This window comes from Colletotrichum karsti, assembly GCF_011947395.1.
Source record: "Colletotrichum karsti strain CkLH20 chromosome Unknown Scaffold63, whole genome shotgun sequence".
NCBI classification, from domain to species: Eukaryota; Fungi; Ascomycota; class Sordariomycetes; order Glomerellales; family Glomerellaceae; genus Colletotrichum; species Colletotrichum karsti.
The window spans coordinates 135,330-154,039 of NW_024065963.1; the positions used below are offsets into that span (position 1 = coordinate 135,330).

Consider the following 18,710-nt stretch of genomic DNA (forward strand, 5'->3'; position numbering starts at 1 on the left):
ACGCAACTAACGTGACCTTGATGAATGAGTTTTCGTGCTCGTCTTTCCCGAGGATGATTTGTGTCTCTTAGAAGAGGCATACTCCAAATCAACCTTGTACTGTGACCCTCGACTTGAAGAGACAGAACTATGTGAAGTGGTACTTGGTGCGGTTGACTTATATGAGACGCTACTGTGAGAGGAAGAACCAGACGTAGATGATGACGTCGCTACTTCATCGCCCTCCACAGGTAGAAATCCGTTGACCCTGGATACAGCAGAGCCCCGGCGGTGAGACCGGGTGGCAGAACTGTACCCGAACTTGCGACTAGCCGTCCCCTTGCGAAGTTCGCCAAACGTCATGTCGGGGGTTGTCACACGCGTCGGTACTGTTGATAAGTAATCAGATGTGCCAGCTCACATTATGGGGAAGAAGTAGACTCTTACGGTAGCGTGCACATTCTGCGCAACAGCCGTGGTCACATGTCTTGGTTTCCTCGGCAGCCATGTCATCGAGTTCATGCAGCGGCTTTGGCATTGTGCACCAGCCCTGTGTGTTGGGACCTTGTCCACATTGACAGCAGGTCCAAGCCCCTCCCATTGCCTTGTACTGGCAATTGAGCAGAGGGCAGTCGGCGTTACTGGGTTGAGCGGTTGCGTAACTGAGATGGGTGCAGGGAGTCTCGACGCCGGTCTCAAGATCGATCAGAGCGGATGGGCAGTAGTGCCAGTTGATTGACGTATGGGAGCAAGGATGCCAGCGAGGATGACCGTGACACATTTCGAAGGTTGTGAGATTTCAAGAACGCGGTTTCAAACTCCAAAGTAAAGTATTGTGATTGTAATGGCGCCGATAGCTCACGATGATGCAAAGGCGAAGAGAACATTACTTCACTGCATGCACTAGCCGCACTTTATATACTTTACATGCCAGAAAAACCAAGCGAAGCTGCAAGAGATGCTTGCTTGGTAGCAGACAAGTGGCTTTGGCATGATCACTATTCGATCCAGTCTGTCGATTGACGCCTCATTCACTTGCTTTTCCCGCCAGTTCTGACACATATTAACTTCTCACCAACCATCTCAAACATGATCACGTTTTCGCATCAAATCTGTCATCATGGCCGCTTCACCGACAGTAAGGGTTGTACCACTCTGCAGTGGAGCTGGCCCAAGTTGACTCTATCGGGACCCAATGTCTCGGAACTCGATATTGTTGATTATGGTGGCGTGAATAAAGTGCTGCACTACCACCAACCAGAGGAAAGCCTTGTGTGGATGACCAATTGGAATATTGCGCGACGTAGTTCAGAGACATGAAGGACATCGAGGGCAAATCTAGGTGAAGTCCCCGATGGGTGCTTGCAGCTGAGGTTACACCGATCCACGTAAGTATTGAATTACGGCGATCTCGAGCAACCTAGCTCGGTCACACGACTGATGTGCGCTTCCATGAGTTGGAATTAGTCCACGAGTCAATGAATAGGGGGGAACAACTCCGGTCTCCCGGTGCCTGGGTACTGGAGATCTTTCTCTGGATAAGGTGAACAATGTGTCTCGTATTCACTGAGTCGGAGGGGTCTTACGATAATCATGAGACTTCCGGACTGAAACTCAGCCCAGAACTATGGTTCTAATGTCGGCTGCTGATAAACATGAGTGGATGAGTAGCCCGTGGCGTTGGTAATGCAGGTGAGGTGGCTGGATCGAAATGCAAGACTGCAGGATCTGGAGGCTGATTAGAGGTTCCTCTCATCTGGGTATGTGAACAGCATTCGATCTTGCATTTGCAGTAGCATTTGGCGTTTTGTGCGAGCGCCAGTAGATACGGATCCCATTGCCAACTAATCAAATCAATCCCAAAGCCTACATAACGACCACACAGATTATCAAGGGGCCGATCGGTAGATCGGCAGATCACTCGGCCAAGCGTTACGAATAACACAAAGCACCAACAGTTAGAATGGCAGATACGACAGGCTTGATATTTTTAACATCCCAGCTCCTGATTTCCAACTGTTCTCATGTTACCAATTTCTCCCCCAGCCCGAGCTTTATCCAGCCAACTTCAGTATTCAGAACTCAGTCCGAAAAACAGTCCATATCCATCACATCTCCCATTAAGACATGCGTTCCGTACATACCACGGAACAGAATCCAGATGTCGACATAAACTTTGAAGTCCCAAACGTAGACGTCAAGAGAGGGGAGGAATCGAGTTTGAGGAATGAACATCTCTCATCCATCTATAGCCGCAGTGCAAGTGCTGCAGCAAATGTGCTCGCAGCGATATTCGGTCCCGTCAATGATCATGACGCAGCTGCACCGACCTCCATCATTCCAGCCTTTACCACACCAACAGCAGTTCCAGAGTCGGTTGCGAGCCTCGTAAGGACAGCTTGCAAGCGGGCACTTGGGCGGAGGCCGCTGATCATAGCCCGGCGGAGGTGGGTAGGGGATGTTTTGCTGGGTGACGTCCCTGCAGGTTTTTCGGTTTGAGGGATCCTTTTTAGAGGCGGATGGTGCCTTGGAGCAGTAGTTGACCTGGGTTTGGACATGCTCGCACGGCAGCTTGTAGGAGACTGTGTTGCACATCGTGTCTGGTAAATGGCGGGACGATCGGGCTTTACACGAAAATTTGTTGTATGTTGAAGTTCTCTTGACAGGATGCAAATAACTGATGGCCTGTGTAGAAGAGTACCAGGACTTGAAGAAAGAGGATTGATTCTGAAGTTGCGTCTGAGAGTTTTCAATGCGACCAATGGCTTGACTTCGAAATTTTGCAATCTCTGGGGAATCTTGTCGAGATCTATATATTCCATTTTTTTCTCTTCACGAAACGAACGAGAACAGAAATTCCGGTCAAACATCCCGAGCGTGTCAGAATATTGGATGACGTGGAGGCGGCCACGATCTCAACTTTTCCCCTGTCGATCACTTACCACCCCTCAAGATGAGATATATCAGCGTGTTCATCGTGTTCCATTGCTGGCAGGATGAAGACTGACTCGCAAGATGCATCGAAAGGAGCAAATAGTGTGAAAAGATATTGACGGAAAAACGTGGCAGCCAGGTTTCTGATATTTGTCAATCACCACGTCCAATGCATAAAGACAACCTTGTGTTCGGTTCTAGGTCCGGAGTTGATGATGTATCGCAAGAGATTCCATGGCAAGGCAAACGTGCGAACCATGTGTATGAAACATGCAGTTATAAAGAGTCTATGTCCATTGGTCTATCTTGCACGAAAAAGTGTGAAGGCTCCCAAGCCATGTTGCTCCCCATGTTCAGCCTCTAGCCCAATTCGAACCTTCAGTGATCAGCCCAAGGATGAGCTGGCTACAAGAGGCGTCACTCATCGCCGACTCCATCCTTGCCGACAGAACTCCTTCAATGTGACTGGTCACCTTGCGACCCTTTGTACCACCTGATTTCAGCTCCCGATTTGCGGCTCGCGAGTCTAGACTCGACTACCCTGAAAGATAGGGCCACATGAGATACCGAGGGGTTGGATATGACAGCTGGTGAGTGGCATCAACTCAAATGTGGCGCCATCTATTCCCACATTCCGAAACGCTCAACCCTGTTGTTTCTTGAAGAAATTCCAAATGCTCTTTTTCCACATTTGTCGTGTATTCTTGCCTGGGTGTTGCGGCCTGTTGACCGGAGTTGGTCTCCAGAAAGCTCAGCTTGTGGTGCTGTCCTGGCCAATTGCAGTTTTCAGGAGCCGGCATCTGGAGTGCAGTTCTCACAAACTCGGTGATAGCAGAATGTGTCTGGGCTCTTCTTCATCTTGTGTCGACACCATCGGAGAGAGTTGCTGCCCCGGCTGCATTGGCAGCAGGTCCACTGCCCGTTGAGTTCTTGAAGTCGGCAGTTGCCAGAACTGCAATCAGGTGATATGAGACACCCTCCGGTGGCACAGGGGTTGTCGAAGTCGATTGACTGTACAGGATCATAGAAGACCCTTTCGCACGGAACTCGGGTTTTGCCGTCGGGATCTATTCCAGCATCCCTACAAAACTCATAGTGTACGACATAGTCGATCGGGCGAGCACATGGCTGAACATGGTGATGGTGGAGGTAAGAATAGGTACACATTTCGATGTCTGTCGGCTTGCGTAGTTGTGGAGCGATGGCGGTAAAGGCTGATGCTTGAGTTCCGAAATGATCGAATGATTATTTTTCTTTTCCGTCCCGTGACTTCTTATTTCTTGAACTGGTAGAATCGAGCGATCCGAGATTCGGGCTCAATGGATTGGGTTCTGATCGGGTGTTGAGGTAACACAGCAATGTGGACACAGGACAGAGCGCCGAAGTGATTGGAGTTTCTGCCCTTGATTATTGAGAACTCTGGGCGAACCAGGATAAAGAATCTCCAAGAAGCGAGAGTCCTACTCAGACAATAAATAGAAAATCTGCCTGATCAAATGAAGTAGTATAAGCAGCTTGCATATGCAAGGCAATGGTAAGTCAGGGGTTAAACGACAACAGCGTAAACCGCCTCAGTTTGAAATGAGAGGTGCGATTGTAAGCTTGATCTCTGCCGCAAGTCTGTGGTGGTTTGATGAGAACTTCTGCGATGTGGTGAGTGGAGTAGTCGTAGTCTTATATGAAGCTGTCAAGTGCTCACTCATAATGCTTTCTCTATGGGTAGCCACCGTTCGGTCTGGAGGATCATGTATGGCTCATGGTAGTCTGATGTGGCTCTTGCGGGCCATTCGTGAGTCTTTCTGGGGTACCAATCACCACATTTTGCTCAAGTTGCCTTGCGAAAGACGTGAGATGGTATGATTCTGGTACCAGGCTTCAATAATTGGCCGCCATTGTCAAACCCGTGGGTCGCAATTCGTCTTGTCCCTCCGGAGGTTGGCAGGGCACGTGGCGTCCGCATGCTTACCGGTCTTGCACAAGCAGGCTGTTTTGATAGAAGCAGCCAGTCAAAGCAAGAAGACCAAGACACGGAGACGCATGATTGTAACAACACGCGACTTCGGAAGGGCTATTCTCCTATAGTCCATATGGAAGCCACATGAGAAGGTCGTGGCAACGAGCCACAAGTGCGAGAGTGGCCGCTCAGCAATGCGTGTTTATCCCAGCTACCACGAGCGTCCCCCTCCATCGCAAGGGCGGTTGTTTCATATACCAGGGATATCCGGTCCGTCGAACAAATTACATGGACAGATGGAATATTCGAGGGATATTCTAGAAAACCCTCGGTGCCAGCCATGATTCCCTTCGCTTGAAGCTCGTGCGACAATATGTAACCCACAGTGCCTTCTGGCACGGCTGCCGCCCACAACACACTATCAGCTTCTATTTCCCAAGTGCCGAGCACATCCAACTAAGGAGCGTTATGCCAACAGAAGCACATTTGAGATCACTGACAGGAACATTCGTCCGAGATTGATTATTCCATGCATGCCATCGATGATCACAGCACCATCCCGCAAATGACAGCTAAGCATTTTCTATTGCGAAACATCTTGGCTCCAGTGGATCTCGCTCGTGCGGATCTCATAGTGGAAGAGAGGGGTCACGGAAATCTTCGGTTTACAGACGTTGATACGATGACTTTTGGATGTTGGTAATTTCTCTGTACTAATGTCTCAAATGTCGGAGAAACTGAGACAAACGGGGATGTCGGCCACCTCATAACAATTCAGGGACTCGGAAAACTTGCTTCTTCCCGCGTCAAGCATCTTCAGTCCCAACTTATGTCTGAAAGAATGCTTATACCAAAGATATTTGAATGTTGTTTAAGTTGATTGTCACGGGCTTACCATTTCTCTAGAAATGGTGTCGCCGCCTTCCCGTTCCTGCTCGGCTACCACGGTGGGATTCAACTTCAAAATGCTCTTCTCCTACTGATTTCTATGCAATACGGTCTTGATTTAATGGAAATTTTATCGGCAAAGGCTCATTTTGCGCCGTAGTTGTAGCTAGGCCACTTCCGACGAACGGTCCCGTCGGTTCCAACATCAAGGTCAACTAATCACCAAAATGCTTGCTTCGCCTCCGTGGCTGTTTACGAGGGGTCACACAACATGTGATCAGCACACGGCAAGAAACTGTCTCTTTCAAATTCATGCAAGGGGAGGTCTGGGTGTTGGCTAGTCGGAAAACGAACCGGACAGCCGGCAAACAACTATTTAGACATAAGCATTGGTTCGAAAGGTTTGACAATATTTCAATAAACTAAGCGCCATCCCTGAGAAATCGTTCAGCTAGGCGTTGTTTTCTCATTTCTCTGTTTCCTCGCGATATAGCTTTAGATATACGTATCCCAGCTGGGTCGAATCAAAGCTACCCAGAGAGCCTCTGAACAAGACCAAGCTGCATCAATTCTTAGACACAATTTCGGATGAAGTAACCATTTGGGGAAGTTTTGCCGTGGATAGATCATACCACACTGTATCTGACTCCTCGGAGCTGTGGCTTCCCGTGGGTTACACAAAGGCGGGCCGAGCCTACAAGACTCGGCTTTCAGCTGAGCTCCAGAAGTGTGCTGATCTTCAAGCCCGGATTTTCTGCCAACACAAAAAGTCGATTCCTTCGGAGGGACTCATTGGGATTATTGTCTAACGCCTATCAATAGCTTGGTTGCCTTTTTCTTCAACCTTTACGGCCGAATTGTGAGAAGCAACTACAGCATGCTGATCACATCCGAAAGAGGCTTGCGCCTTGCATACGTCCTGTGCCACGATGGCGTTTGATGCTGAGTGTGTACTTTTACAGTAGGTCACACGAGGGCCTGGACTGCCTCATCGGGATTAAATTACCGAGGGCCAACAAGGTTAGAAAGCTCTAGACGGCTCTATGATGCCTAAATAGAGGTTTACGGGTCTACGACTCTGAGTAGCTCGATTTTGTGAGTAATAAGCAGGACTTCTGCAGGTATCTCGATCCTCGGAAGACCACATACTATATCATCCTGGCAAAGAAGACAATCCTGAGAGACAAGACTTCGTTCATAGCTTTCAACACATCTCTGTCGATGTTTTTCCACTCATTCATTAAGGGAATTATCTGTGTAAATTATGTTCGGTAAGCAGTTCAACGGTGGGAGAAGCTCGTAGATGTCGGGAGTAAATATCACAATATCGGAAGTCATCCGCTCATGCGACCAAAACCACAATACCCAACAGCTCTATTCTGAGAATGAGACCATCGCGGCAAAACTGCAAATTCACGCAGCCTCTCAGACCTTATGCCATGCATGATCGCAATCATGTATTCCACTGGAATCCGAGATGAAAGCTGTATGGTAAGTTAAGTAGATAGCGCGTGAGTTTGACTGATACGGGTTTCACTGCCAGCATCAATCCCTGCCTCCTCTGCACGCGGCACGAAGCCATCGCGTGTATTCAATGGTAGAAAAGAGGAATCAACCGCGTTGATTAGTAGCCTCTTCATGTGAAAGAGTGGTATTACATATCACTTTCATGATACTGATTGCCATGTTGAAGCGTATATGTGGGCTGTTTGCGAGACATTCGCATTCCCTGGCCTGCAAGAGAAACCTCTGCGTACTTCAACTTCTTGGCAAAATCCTCTCAGTTTCATGTCTTGAATCTGTCGAAAGAAATACAAAAACACAATGGAAAAACGAAGAGTCGGTAGATTTCTTTGCCGTTAAGCCGTGAAGTGGCCTTCAACGAAAGCTGAGGGGGTGTTGTCTGTCAGGACTTCCCGAACCCAGGCGTTCTTCGTGCGAGAAAACATCGGCAGTCTGTGCGGGACGTTTTCTGGCCGCTTTTTTCTCAAGTCGAACCAAATACTCTCATTTCGATCTTGCTTACTTGTCCATCATTTCGGGTCTCAGACATACGTTAATGAGTTCCGCTTCCAGCTGTACATGTGTCGGGTGGAAGAAGCGATGCAAATTAGACGTAGGTACGGGTTTGTTTTGATGCTGAAATGAACAAATACCTGTGATTATTGACAACTATGAAGTTAGGCAGTGGAACGGCCTGTGTAATGATCATCCATATTGCCCAAAGACTCGAAGGTTGACGCCACTCCGTTCCCGGCAAAAGCGAAGCACCTCTGAAGCTAAGATACGCAGCCACACATACCTTATTTCGATGTTTTTTCGAGAATCCATGACCTTGGAATGATTACCATTTGGCCACTCTCTCCCATATGATAACCCTCGAGGCCATTTGTATTTCTTTGCATGCCCTTCTTGAGCAGGTTTTGCTGCATGATCCGTTGAACCACTTTTTCTCATTTCTGCAGCAGCCGGCTCGAGCTGTTCATAAACTTCCGTCATGCTGACTCTACGGCAAATCTGGGTTATCGCGAACGACATCTCGCACACGCTGTTCGGATCGCCAGCGCTTCGAGACGTTGCTCGTGGATCCACAACTCTCGATCTATCAGCGAACGTTACCGTTGCAGATGGATATCCAGGATATCCTGATTTCAGTCCCACCGGGAGCAACATCGATCATTTCAGATGCCAATACCCAAGTCTGAAAGGATGGCAGTACTGCGGGGGTTCCGAGGATCAGTCCTGCTGGCTCCGCAATCCCGACACCGGAGAGAAGTTCACAATTGATACTAACTATGAGACTCAAATGCCCGTCGGTATCGATCGGTACATCACATTGGACGTCTCGGACGGCTGGATAAATGCAGATGGTTTGAATTTCACTGAAGCAAAGTTATTCAACAATACCTTCCCCGGCCCCTTGATCGAAGCATGCTGGGGAGACACGGTTCACATCAATGTCACCAACTCTTTGGGCTTGAACGGGACCAGCATTCACTGGCACGGCCTCCGTCAACATAATACTATGCATATGGATGGAGTCAATGGTCTCACTCAGTGCCCGATCGCCCCTGACGACTACTTCGTTTACATCTGGAACGCCACACAATACGGTAGCTCATGGTATCACGCACATTACAGTGTCCAGTACGCGGATGGCCTTCAGGCTCCAATTGTCAGATGCCTCATTCTGCCAAGAAGTAATTTTGAACTGACCTTTTTCAGACCATCCACGGCCCTACAGTCTCCCCTTATGATGAAGCAATTGAGCCTCTAATTGTCACAGATTGGCGTAAGTTTCGGGTCCAGAGACCTCAAAGTCGGATGAATGACAGAAATTTGATGCTAATGAGAATCGACTAGTACACAATGGCGCCTTCAATGCTCTTTATCAAGGCGCCCTCGTACCTGACATCTTACTGGGCGGCGTTGGAAACGCTGTTGGAGATATTCATCGTTTCAACAACAGTGAGACAGCGCTTCTGCCGGTTCCAAAGCCTTATGAGATTCATTTCGACAACATGGCCCCGAACCCTGTCACCAGAGCCAAGAGATACTTGCTTCGACTCATCAATACGTCTTGGCAGACCACATTCGTTTTCTCAATCGATAATCATCTAATGACCATTGTGGAGGCCGACTTCGTTCCTGTCACACCCTTCAACACATCGTCTCTTCTTGTCTCGATCGGGCAAAGGTACAACATCATCGTCGAGGCCAGCCCAACCGTCAATGCCTCCAACCCTGACCAAAACCCTCTACCAAAGGACTGCAACTTCTGGGTACGCGCCTGGGTGGCTGGTAGCTTCCCGGGCGAGTGCGGACAGAATGGAACAAGCCAGGAGTATTCCGAGGCAGGCATCCTTCGTTATGATGCGGCGAGCACAAGCAATCCTACCAGTCAGCCTTGGAACATCAACTTGACCTGCTCCGACACAGACACCAACTTGAAGTTGCGACCCGTCGTGCCTTGGACGGTGGGGCAACCGGCAAATGGCAAGGCCGATGATAACTTCAACGTGTCGCTTCTGCACGGCGAAGGCCCATACGGAACGTCGTTCATATCCCTCGATCGCGCAGGGAGTGACAAGCAGGATCCGTTCCAGACTGACTACGGCAACCCTACGTTCTTGAACCTCGATAACGTCCAGGGCAAATGGCCGGTTGGATGGGTTGTTGTTCCAGAGAATTACACTGATAATGACTGGGTAAGTCTTTCTGTCGAAGACATCATCATATTTAGTACTAATCATTATTGGTAAAGGTACACCTGGTTCTCTTCGGCGCATTGGATCCCGAGAACCAAACTTATGGCCCCCATCCGGTGAGTCGAACAGCCGAATTTTAATGGTAGCGACGAATGCTAAATAACGCCAGATTCATCTTCACGGTCATGATTTTGCCATTCTTCGGCAGGTTGATAACGAAATATGGGATCCAGCCACCTATGATCCCAGTAAAAACAACCTGGACAACCCTCCCCGTCGCGATGTCGTCTTGCTTCCAGCACAAGGATACGTCATCATCGGATTCAAGACCGACAACCCAGGCGTCTGGCTCATGCATTGCCACATCGCTTTCCACGCTGCGGGCGGACTTTCCATGCAGATCATGGAGCGCCAGGGCGCTGCCAACGAGTTCTGGCCACCAGGTAACTCGGCAGACCTTGATGAAGCCAACCGGCTGTGTGCGAACTGGAATAGTTGGGCGTATGACTGCAGGAACTTCTGGCCTGGCGAGGTGCCGAAGTTGGATAAGGATGGAAACCCGACCAACCAGACCCATTGGCCCGCGTGTGAAAATGCGGTAATGCTTCAGAACGACTCTGGTGTCTGACCTTGATACGAGCACAGCAAAGGAGTGAAAAGTTTTGTTCTTGTTTCATGCTACAATATTGCGTTGATTCTTAATCTTATTCCGACGTATTTCTCCCGCGGCTGTTCGAGAACACTTGAATCGGGTTGCTGCTGGTGGCCGGGGCGGTCCGGATTTGGGCCCACTTTCTCGGTACCTGCGCCGTCTATCTCGGCCCGCAACCGGGTGTTGGGTCGTGCAAGAACCATCCAAATATTTCATCATGCACTGTAGATCTCGCGTAGATCTCGACGAGAGGAATCATCGCAGTCCACACGTAGAGGTTGGAGACAGACTCAGCGCTAAAATTGCACAAGCAAGTTCCTAAAGTAGCCGTGTGTGAAGCGCGTCGCCTTTGGGAAACTGGAGTGTCCTGTTTGAACTCTTGACGGCCCTGGCGAGCCACTTTACAGGGTTCGAACTATCTTTGTACGGTAGACCACAAAGCTAAGCGTTGTGTCGAAGGATCTGCCAACGCTGGCGAGCCAAGCCCGTCAGCACTTAACCCGTCATCTGCGCCAAGATATCCTATTAACTGAGGCAATCACAGCCTGAGGTACGCGGGATCGTTGTTGTTCTGCAACACGGGGCTTCTTGCGTGTTTACGAGCGGGCATATGAGTATTTAACCAGCTGCTTCGCTGGCATATCGAACAGGGCTGAGCCAAAGATGCGTGTGCCTACGTCGAAGTAATATGAGCATCGGAGCGACCCAGGCCAGTGGTATGGAAAAGGGGGCTTATCATCGGCCAATACGAAAAAGGCGTCGCCCACCTGTCGTAAGCATTGGCGGCAAGCCCGTCAGCCGCCCGGCGATTTCGCATGGCTTTTCGTGGACAGTTGCAGGGTTCGGTGTTTTCGCGGCTGGGACGGATTGTGTTAGTGCTGAGCCGCAGGAAGACATCGCCGGGGAGGGACACCGTTAAAGGAACACTTCAACACATGATTTTTCTGGTTTCGGAAGGTTTAATCGTGGAATGGTGATGTTCGCGGGAAGCCCCCATGGACACGTTTTTCGACTCAGCAGCGGTTTACTACGAGTGGTTCTTTGAACCCCGGAGAGGTATAATACCCAGGACTTCTTCCAAGTGTCTCGCCAGTCCCTGGCCAACATTCCGCACCGAGGCCGCTGGGGACAAAGACAAAGAAATGACCGAAACATTACCAATCATGTCCTCGTCAACAACATTCTCCAGATTCCCCGATCTTCCAGCCGAACTCCGTCTCAAGATCTGGGATGAAGCTTTGAACGGCCCATCGATGCACGTCTTCGACGTCTGCTTCCCCTCCTGGCGCGGCGCGGAGCGCAGCAAACGCGCCTTCCAAGACTCTACCGGCAACATCTCAGAAGAAAGTCAGAAGCGCTGGAGCAAATACAGCCAATGCGTCTTTCTCGATGCCGTCGAGTCGGGGTCGGCGGAGTTGAGTCGCAGCACGAGAGTAGCGCGACATGCCCACGACCCGAGCGTGTATAAACTCCGTCGAGCGCGAAGATTGACATCGGCCGAGGCCTCGGCGGCCTCGGCGGGCCGGATGATGGGTGGTACCAACACCGTCTACCTTCCCGGGCGAAACGAAAGAGTTGTATATAACAACGACGAGGACGTGCTGTTTCTACGGTTCCGGGATGGCGGGGCGTTGACGGAGTTGAGTCAAGGGGTGCTGTTCGGGGAGTATGAGGCCTCTGGGGCGAACAATCTCAGCGAGGTTCTCGAAGGGCCGTGGAGTGCTGAGATGGCGACGACGTTGCATGGCGCTGGGAAGATTGCGCTTGATGTTGCTGAGACCTGGACGCCAGCTACCGTTGGTGCTGTGTTGCTCGAGGAGGTTGCGTATTTGGGATGTTGTTTGCAGCAGGGGTTGAGAGTGTTGTATCTGGTTGACCATTGCCCGGGCCGATGTGCGAGATGCAACAGGACGGACAAGAAGGCGTCGCGGCTTCAAAGCTCTGGTGCATTGTACAAGCAATTACATGGCGATGAGGTTGCGGAAAGAGCACCGGATGTGATACGTGGGGTCGGCAAGACGTACCGTGAGGTTTTCGACCTGGAGGGTCTCGGGTGGTCGGATAGTCATCCCAGCTATGTCTTCGCGAGGGCCATGAACGAGACGATCAGGAGCCAGCAGGCTGATGCGGATGCGAAGAATTTCCAAGGGGTGCGGGTATTGGTGGTTGAGGATGACAAGGTGGACGGTCTGGATACGACCACGTTGATGGACTGTAACCCGGAAGACGCTCCGGAGAAGATGATGGACAAGGTCTGGGAGATGAGCTTGCGATGGTCAAGTTGATTCGCGCGAAGATGAAAGGTCGTCGAAACTCGTTTGGATGATGGTGTAAGCTTACGCAGGACTCTGGGTGCTGACGTGAGTCGACAAGACAACGCATCTAGTTGGCAACCTCGAGCACATGTGTTGATCGGGGTTTGGCTGGGACACGTTGTATTACTATAGCCTCAAACAGAGACGGATAACAATGCGGCCACCGTAATTCACGACAAAACGTGCTGAGCCCTCCAGCTTTTGACTGGGAATACCTTTTGACGCCATACTATGCATTATACCACAAAGCTGAAACCACAATAATTACCCGGCTAGAATCTGTCGGGTTGTTAGTACTGCTCCGGCAAGAGATCTGCGCGAATGAACTTACCGTATCTCATAGGAACCCGCCCTCGTCATATACCGCACCCATTTGACGCTCGAATAGTTACTCTTCTCAAATACCTTCAGGTATCTCACCAAGAGGCCTGAACTTGTAAACATCAGCAAGCTGAAGTTGAGGCTGAGCGGTGGACGAGACCAGGCGCGCTGGTTCGTCATGCTCGTCAGGATGGCTTCGGCGCTCAAGACGAACTCGCTCTGGCCAGTGAAGCGACCAATCTTCCACACGATGTTGTTCTCGCTCGGCTCATACTTGGCCTTTCCCTGGGTACAGCGCTCCGTGATCTTAGCAGTATTGAGAGGTGTCGGGATGCGGACAACAACGTTGGTGGCGAAGAGCTTGGAGCCAAAGTTCGCCTTGATGCCGATGCTGTATTCCACCTTGGTTCGGCCAACCTCGTTGACGATGGCATGGACCTTGAATGGCAAGTTGACGTTCTCAGTGGCGCGATAGCGCATGAGCTCGAATTCGCCGTCCGGGGGGACGAAGGAGATGATGCGATCGCTGTCGAACTTGCCGAGCTTGACACACTGGTGGAACTGGCAGTCCTCGAGAGTGACACTTCCCGCCGCTGCTTTCGTCGCCTTGGTACCCATCCTGTTCCCGCTCGGTAGGCTGAGGAGACCGTCGTTGTCGAGAAGGAGGCGGTCGTTGAGGCCGAACTTGCACTCGGGTGTGCCGGAGAGGTAGGCGCGCATGATGATCTGGCCGGTCACGTCGGCTCGGAGTACGGCGCCGGTAGCGGACATGAGCAGGTTGACATCTTCGATGACATCGACGAAGGCCTCGTTCTTCCTGTACTTAACATCGGCCTTGCGCCACGAAAGGGCTCCCGTCGCCTGCATGGTAATCTTGGCCGAGTCCTCAGCGGCGCGTTCTGACTTGACGCCTTCGGTCGTGATGTACATCTTGAGGGTATCGGTTTCGGTGTTTTGAGGGTATCCGAAGTCGATGATTTCTGGGAAGGAATGTTAGACACATCTTGTCAGCCGAGTCAGAGAGTTTAGACATACCATCGAGCAGCTCGTAGACAAGGACGAAGTTGTTCTTAACAGCCTCCTCGTCGAACTTGCCAAAGTAGCCTCTCCCCAAGCCGATCAAGCGGTACAGAAATTCGAAGACGAGAGCGGCATTGGCATTGCTCTTGGTGATGGCGACCAAGTAGATGTTTTCGTGCTTGACATGGCTGAAGGTTGTGCTGCCGAGAGTCAAGATGGGAGACCGCACCTGGGCGTTCGAGATCACTTGAATCCGGAAGACGTCGGCCAGGCGGGGTCTGCAGTCGTTTCGAAAGGCGCGGAAGATGAGGTTCTCGCCCTTTTGGTTGAAGATGAGGATGCCGGACAACATCTTGGGGAAGTCGGCGGCGCCCACGGACGGCCGGCGATTCGGACTCGGTGTATAGGGGAACCAGAACTGTCGAGCTGGGTTGCGTGGTATAGCAGCTGCCTCTTCGATACGAGAAGCTCTGGGCGGGCGGGACGTCGTCGGCGGCGGGGTGTGGAATAGGGTCGCGACGAAGACGGGATCTCGGTCAACCGTCAGGGGAGCGGGAGCGGGAGCTTCGCTTGGCCTTGGACTCGACTCGTTGGAGTTTCGGGCTCGGGCGCGGTGGGAAATTCTGCCGGGGATGGGAGGGTCCGGGCGGTGAGACGAGGTGAGCTCCAGTTCCATGACCGATGCTGAGTGGGTCTTCATTACGTGATCCACCTTCCACATACGGACGGGAGGGAAGTGGCCTGTGCTCATCGGCATAGCGGCATATCTTTCTTCCGGTATCTTACCTAAGGTGGATGTGCCTTATGTAATCATCTAAGTCAGGTAGGCATCGTCGGGTGTGAAGTAGGTACCTCGCCGTCTTTCCGTCTGCTTCGACTTCGTCGTCCGTTTTCTTTGGAATCATCCGCAATCTTACACTGACAAAACTATTGAAATGGGAGACAGCCCGATATCCCTGATTTCAAGAGGGCGGATCGAATGGCCCCGACGAGCAAGCCCAACGGCGCGCAATCAGCACCACCAAGGTGACCTCGCCCACCGGCCGGCTTTGCACCATATTCGCCCCAGCAGATACGTCTTACGATGTGACACAATCTTCTACGAGCTAGAGAATTGAATTTGGTCTCCTATTATACCACATTGTCGCAAAACGCCTTGTCGAAATCACGTTCGTGACGCTGCAAACATGGCATGAAGTCATTCAAGTTACAGATCGACAGCAACATCAATATCGATCACTACCGCGAACCTGGGACGCCAAAGTGCTCATTAATTCTTGTTAGTCAAGCAATAACGATTGATTGCTTGCTCTCAGGGCATTCATCAACTCAAGACAGAGCCGAATGCCACTGCACCACAAACGACCCGGCGCCGACCACCACGAACCCCAAGTTTCCCCAACTCGCTTATGGCCCCCTGCCGTTCCTTGCGTGCGGCTCGGCTTCAACAAGAGATTGTCTCCCCAAGAGAAACATACAGCGACAGGAACAGGAACATGTTTCCCCTCGCTGGCGGTACCTGGAGCCATGCCGCTTTCGACACGCCTTCCGATTCCCCAGCTTGGTCACCCCATGGCAAACCGTTCTCGTCCGCGGACACTTTCGCGATTCCTTCATCGAGCAAGCTTCCGCTTCTTGATTGATCGCGCCCAGCACGACACCTGAAGTTCAGCTCATCTCGGGTGCTACAGCCGTCCTTCCAGCCAAAGTTTTGCTGGAAATACGACTCGACCGGAAGACTCGAAGCTCCTTCCGACCCCTCATGGCACCCTTCTCGATGTTCCCCACATCCATCGCGCCCCCATGACCCAGACCATCTTCCATTCACGGCTATCATGGAGCGTGGCCTCCGAGATGACTGGCGGCTGCGTTACATCCAGCCCGACGCCGGGCCACACCTCGAATGGCGGACTTCTGTCGCGAAGGCCATCAAACATCACAAACGGTCACACAACGATCCGCCGCCGACGAGCCTACATCGACGCCCAGCCTTTATCCCTGGTCTCAACATGCCTTTGCCAAAGCTGGTACCATGGATCCAACCTTAGCTTCGGATGCCTCGTCCATAACACCATGGTCATCATATAACGATGGCTTATACACGGCTTCGCCCGCTCGCTTGGCGCTTGTCTGAAAGGGGCAATCAGGCTAAGAACACCGAAGCTTCGCTCCGAGATCGTGGGGCGAGGGCCTCCTCGTCCGACGAGCCCAGAACACTTTCATCCCGTCGATCCGAAAATGTAACCGGTGGGTTTTCAAGGAGTTGGCGGTTCTTGAAGATACCGGACACCATAAAAGGGCGTTGGTCCCCGGTGTCCGTTTCAAGTTTCGAGCTGTTGTCCACGCAGAACCAAGTCACTAGACGACCCGAAGGGTACATATTTTAACAATGTCTGCACGATCGCTTCTCGCCGCCGCTCTTCTGGGCAGTGTTGCTCTTGCTGTTCCCATCGAGGAAAGACAGTCTTGCGGAGCTGCCTGGTAAGACCCCCCGCCCGCCGGAGCGTACAGACGGGAACTAACACAACATAGGTCGCAATGTGGTGGCACCGGCTGGACTGGCCCTACATGCTGCGCTTCTGGCAGCAGCTGTGTCGTCAACAATGCGTGGTACAGCCAGTGTATCCCCGGCGCCGCTGCTCCCCCGAGCTCAACCGCTGTCGTCACTCCTTCTCGGACATCGTCTACCGCTGCCGGCGTCACAACTACCGCCATTAGCTCCGGCACCACTCCGGTCCCGACTGGGGGCGCTACTTACACCGGCAACCCCTTCGTCGGCGTCGATCTCTATGCCAACTCCTACTATGCTTCCGAGATCTCGACTTTGGCTATTCCATCCCTGAGCCCTGCTCTGGCCACCGCTGCCGCCAAGGTTGCGAAGGTCCCTACCTTCATGTGGATGGACACCCGAGCTAAGGTCCCCTTGGTCGACGCCACCTTGGCCGATATTCGCAAAGCGAATCAGGCTGGTGCCAACTACGCCGGTGAATTCGTCGTCTATGATCTCCCGGACCGCGACTGCGCCGCAGCTGCGTCCAACGGCGAGTTCGCTATCGCAAATGGTGGCGTGGCCAAGTACAAGGAGTACATCGATGCCATCCGCACCATGATTCTCAAGTACTCTGACATTCGCATCATTCTTGTTATTGGTTCGTCCTCTCCTGCTCATCTCTGCGGCAACATCTAACTTGCTATCTAGAGCCTGACTCCCTTGCCAACCTCGTCACCAACCTGAACGTCGCCAAGTGCTCTGGTGCCCAAGCTGCTTATCTCGAGTGCACCAACTACGCTGTCACCAAGCTCAACCTTCCAAACGTCGCCATGTACCTGGATGGTGGCCACGCGGGTTGGCTCGGCTGGCAAGCCAACCTCTCTCCGGCTGCCCAGATGTACGCGAAGGTTTTCAAGGATGCCGGTAGCCCCAAAGCTCTCCGTGGACTGGTCACCAACGTCGCCAACTGTTCGTATCCATCCGTTGCTTCCGTCCTTTGGTCAACCTCTAATACTTTTCAGACAATGCTTGGAGTGTCAGCTCCCCTGCCCCTTACACTCAAGGTATGTGTATACGCCAAGGTCCTTGTTATTTGCTCAATGGCTAACTCTTCCAGGCAATTCCAACTACGACGAGAAACACTACATCGAGGCCATCTCCCCTCTTCTCAAGGCCCAAGGCTGGGACGCCCAGTTCATCGTCGATCAGGGCCGCTCCGGCAAGCAGCCTACCGGTCAAGAGGCTTGGGGTGATTGGTGCAACGCCATCGGCACTGGTTTCGGCCCGCGCCCGTCCACCAACACGGGCTCTTCACTCGTCGACGCGTTCGTCTGGGTCAAGCCTGGTGGCGAGAGTGACGGTACCTCTGACACCACCGCGGCCCGTTACGACTTCAACTGCGGCAAGAGCGACGCCCTCAAGCCCGCCCCCGAGGCCGGCACGTGGTTCCAGGCCTACTTTGAGCAGCTCCTCAAGAACGCGAACCCTGCTTTCTAGGGCGGCCGTTTTTCCTGCCCCAAGTGAGCCTCGTACTTGTGGGCGAAGATTTCTAGATTCATTTCTTGTATATACTTGACATCTTTTCGAAGAACTACATTTACGTCTGAGAGGACAATACATTCGTATCATCAATGCTCTATCTTCCCATGCGTTTACCCTGGTGGCTTCTGCCTAAGCCGAAGCTTTCGTGGTTGTCCGTCAGCGCCAATGAAACTTTTGCAATACCACGTTTATCGCACCTCTCTTGTACCCAATGAAGTTTAACATTCAGCCGAAGAGGTTGGTCCTGCAAATATTTTCTTTCGCTGAGACTTTCGAACGTTTGCTTTCGATCTTGCCAGTGCCTCAAGATGTTCGAAACGTTGTCTCGAGCTTCTCCCAACGTGCACAAGTTTTGAAGAGATGCCGGGGTTTTCAAACCTAATCCAACAGAGACAGACAGTCAGCG

At 51.8% G+C, this 18,710-nt stretch overlaps 4 protein-coding genes across 4 annotated transcripts; 3 read left to right on the forward strand and 1 right to left on the reverse strand.

Annotated features, from left to right (window-relative positions):
• Positions 1–8,252: 8,252 nt before the first annotated feature.
• CkaCkLH20_12661 (uncharacterized protein) lies at positions 8,253–10,591 on the forward strand (the record flags this gene model as incomplete). The annotated part of the gene is made up of 5 exons (XM_038895374.1): positions 8,253–8,930; positions 8,981–9,047; positions 9,119–9,963; positions 10,020–10,079; positions 10,133–10,591. 5 exons carry the CDS (start codon positions 8,253–8,255, stop codon positions 10,589–10,591), a joined length of 2,109 nt encoding a protein of 702 aa, XP_038739323.1.
• Positions 10,592–11,778: 1,187 nt separating this feature from the next.
• On the forward strand, positions 11,779–12,900 carry CkaCkLH20_12662 (uncharacterized protein; the record flags this gene model as incomplete). The annotated part of the gene is made up of 1 exon (XM_038895375.1): positions 11,779–12,900. The coding sequence occupies one exon, from the start codon at positions 11,779–11,781 to the stop codon at positions 12,898–12,900; it is 1,122 nt and encodes a 373-aa protein (XP_038739324.1).
• Positions 12,901–13,257: 357 nt separating this feature from the next.
• CkaCkLH20_12663 (adaptor complexes medium subunit family protein) lies at positions 13,258–14,947 on the reverse strand (the record flags this gene model as incomplete). Its single annotated transcript, XM_038895376.1, has 2 exons — positions 13,258–14,231; positions 14,287–14,947. 2 exons carry the CDS (start codon positions 14,945–14,947, stop codon positions 13,258–13,260), a joined length of 1,635 nt encoding a protein of 544 aa, XP_038739325.1.
• Positions 14,948–16,660: 1,713 nt separating this feature from the next.
• Positions 16,661–18,259, forward strand: CkaCkLH20_12664 (uncharacterized protein; the record flags this gene model as incomplete). The annotated part of the gene is made up of 5 exons (XM_038895377.1): positions 16,661–16,752; positions 16,804–17,420; positions 17,471–17,731; positions 17,785–17,826; positions 17,880–18,259. The coding sequence occupies 5 exons, from the start codon at positions 16,661–16,663 to the stop codon at positions 18,257–18,259; spliced, it is 1,392 nt and encodes a 463-aa protein (XP_038739326.1).
• Positions 18,260–18,710: the final 451 nt, after the last annotated feature.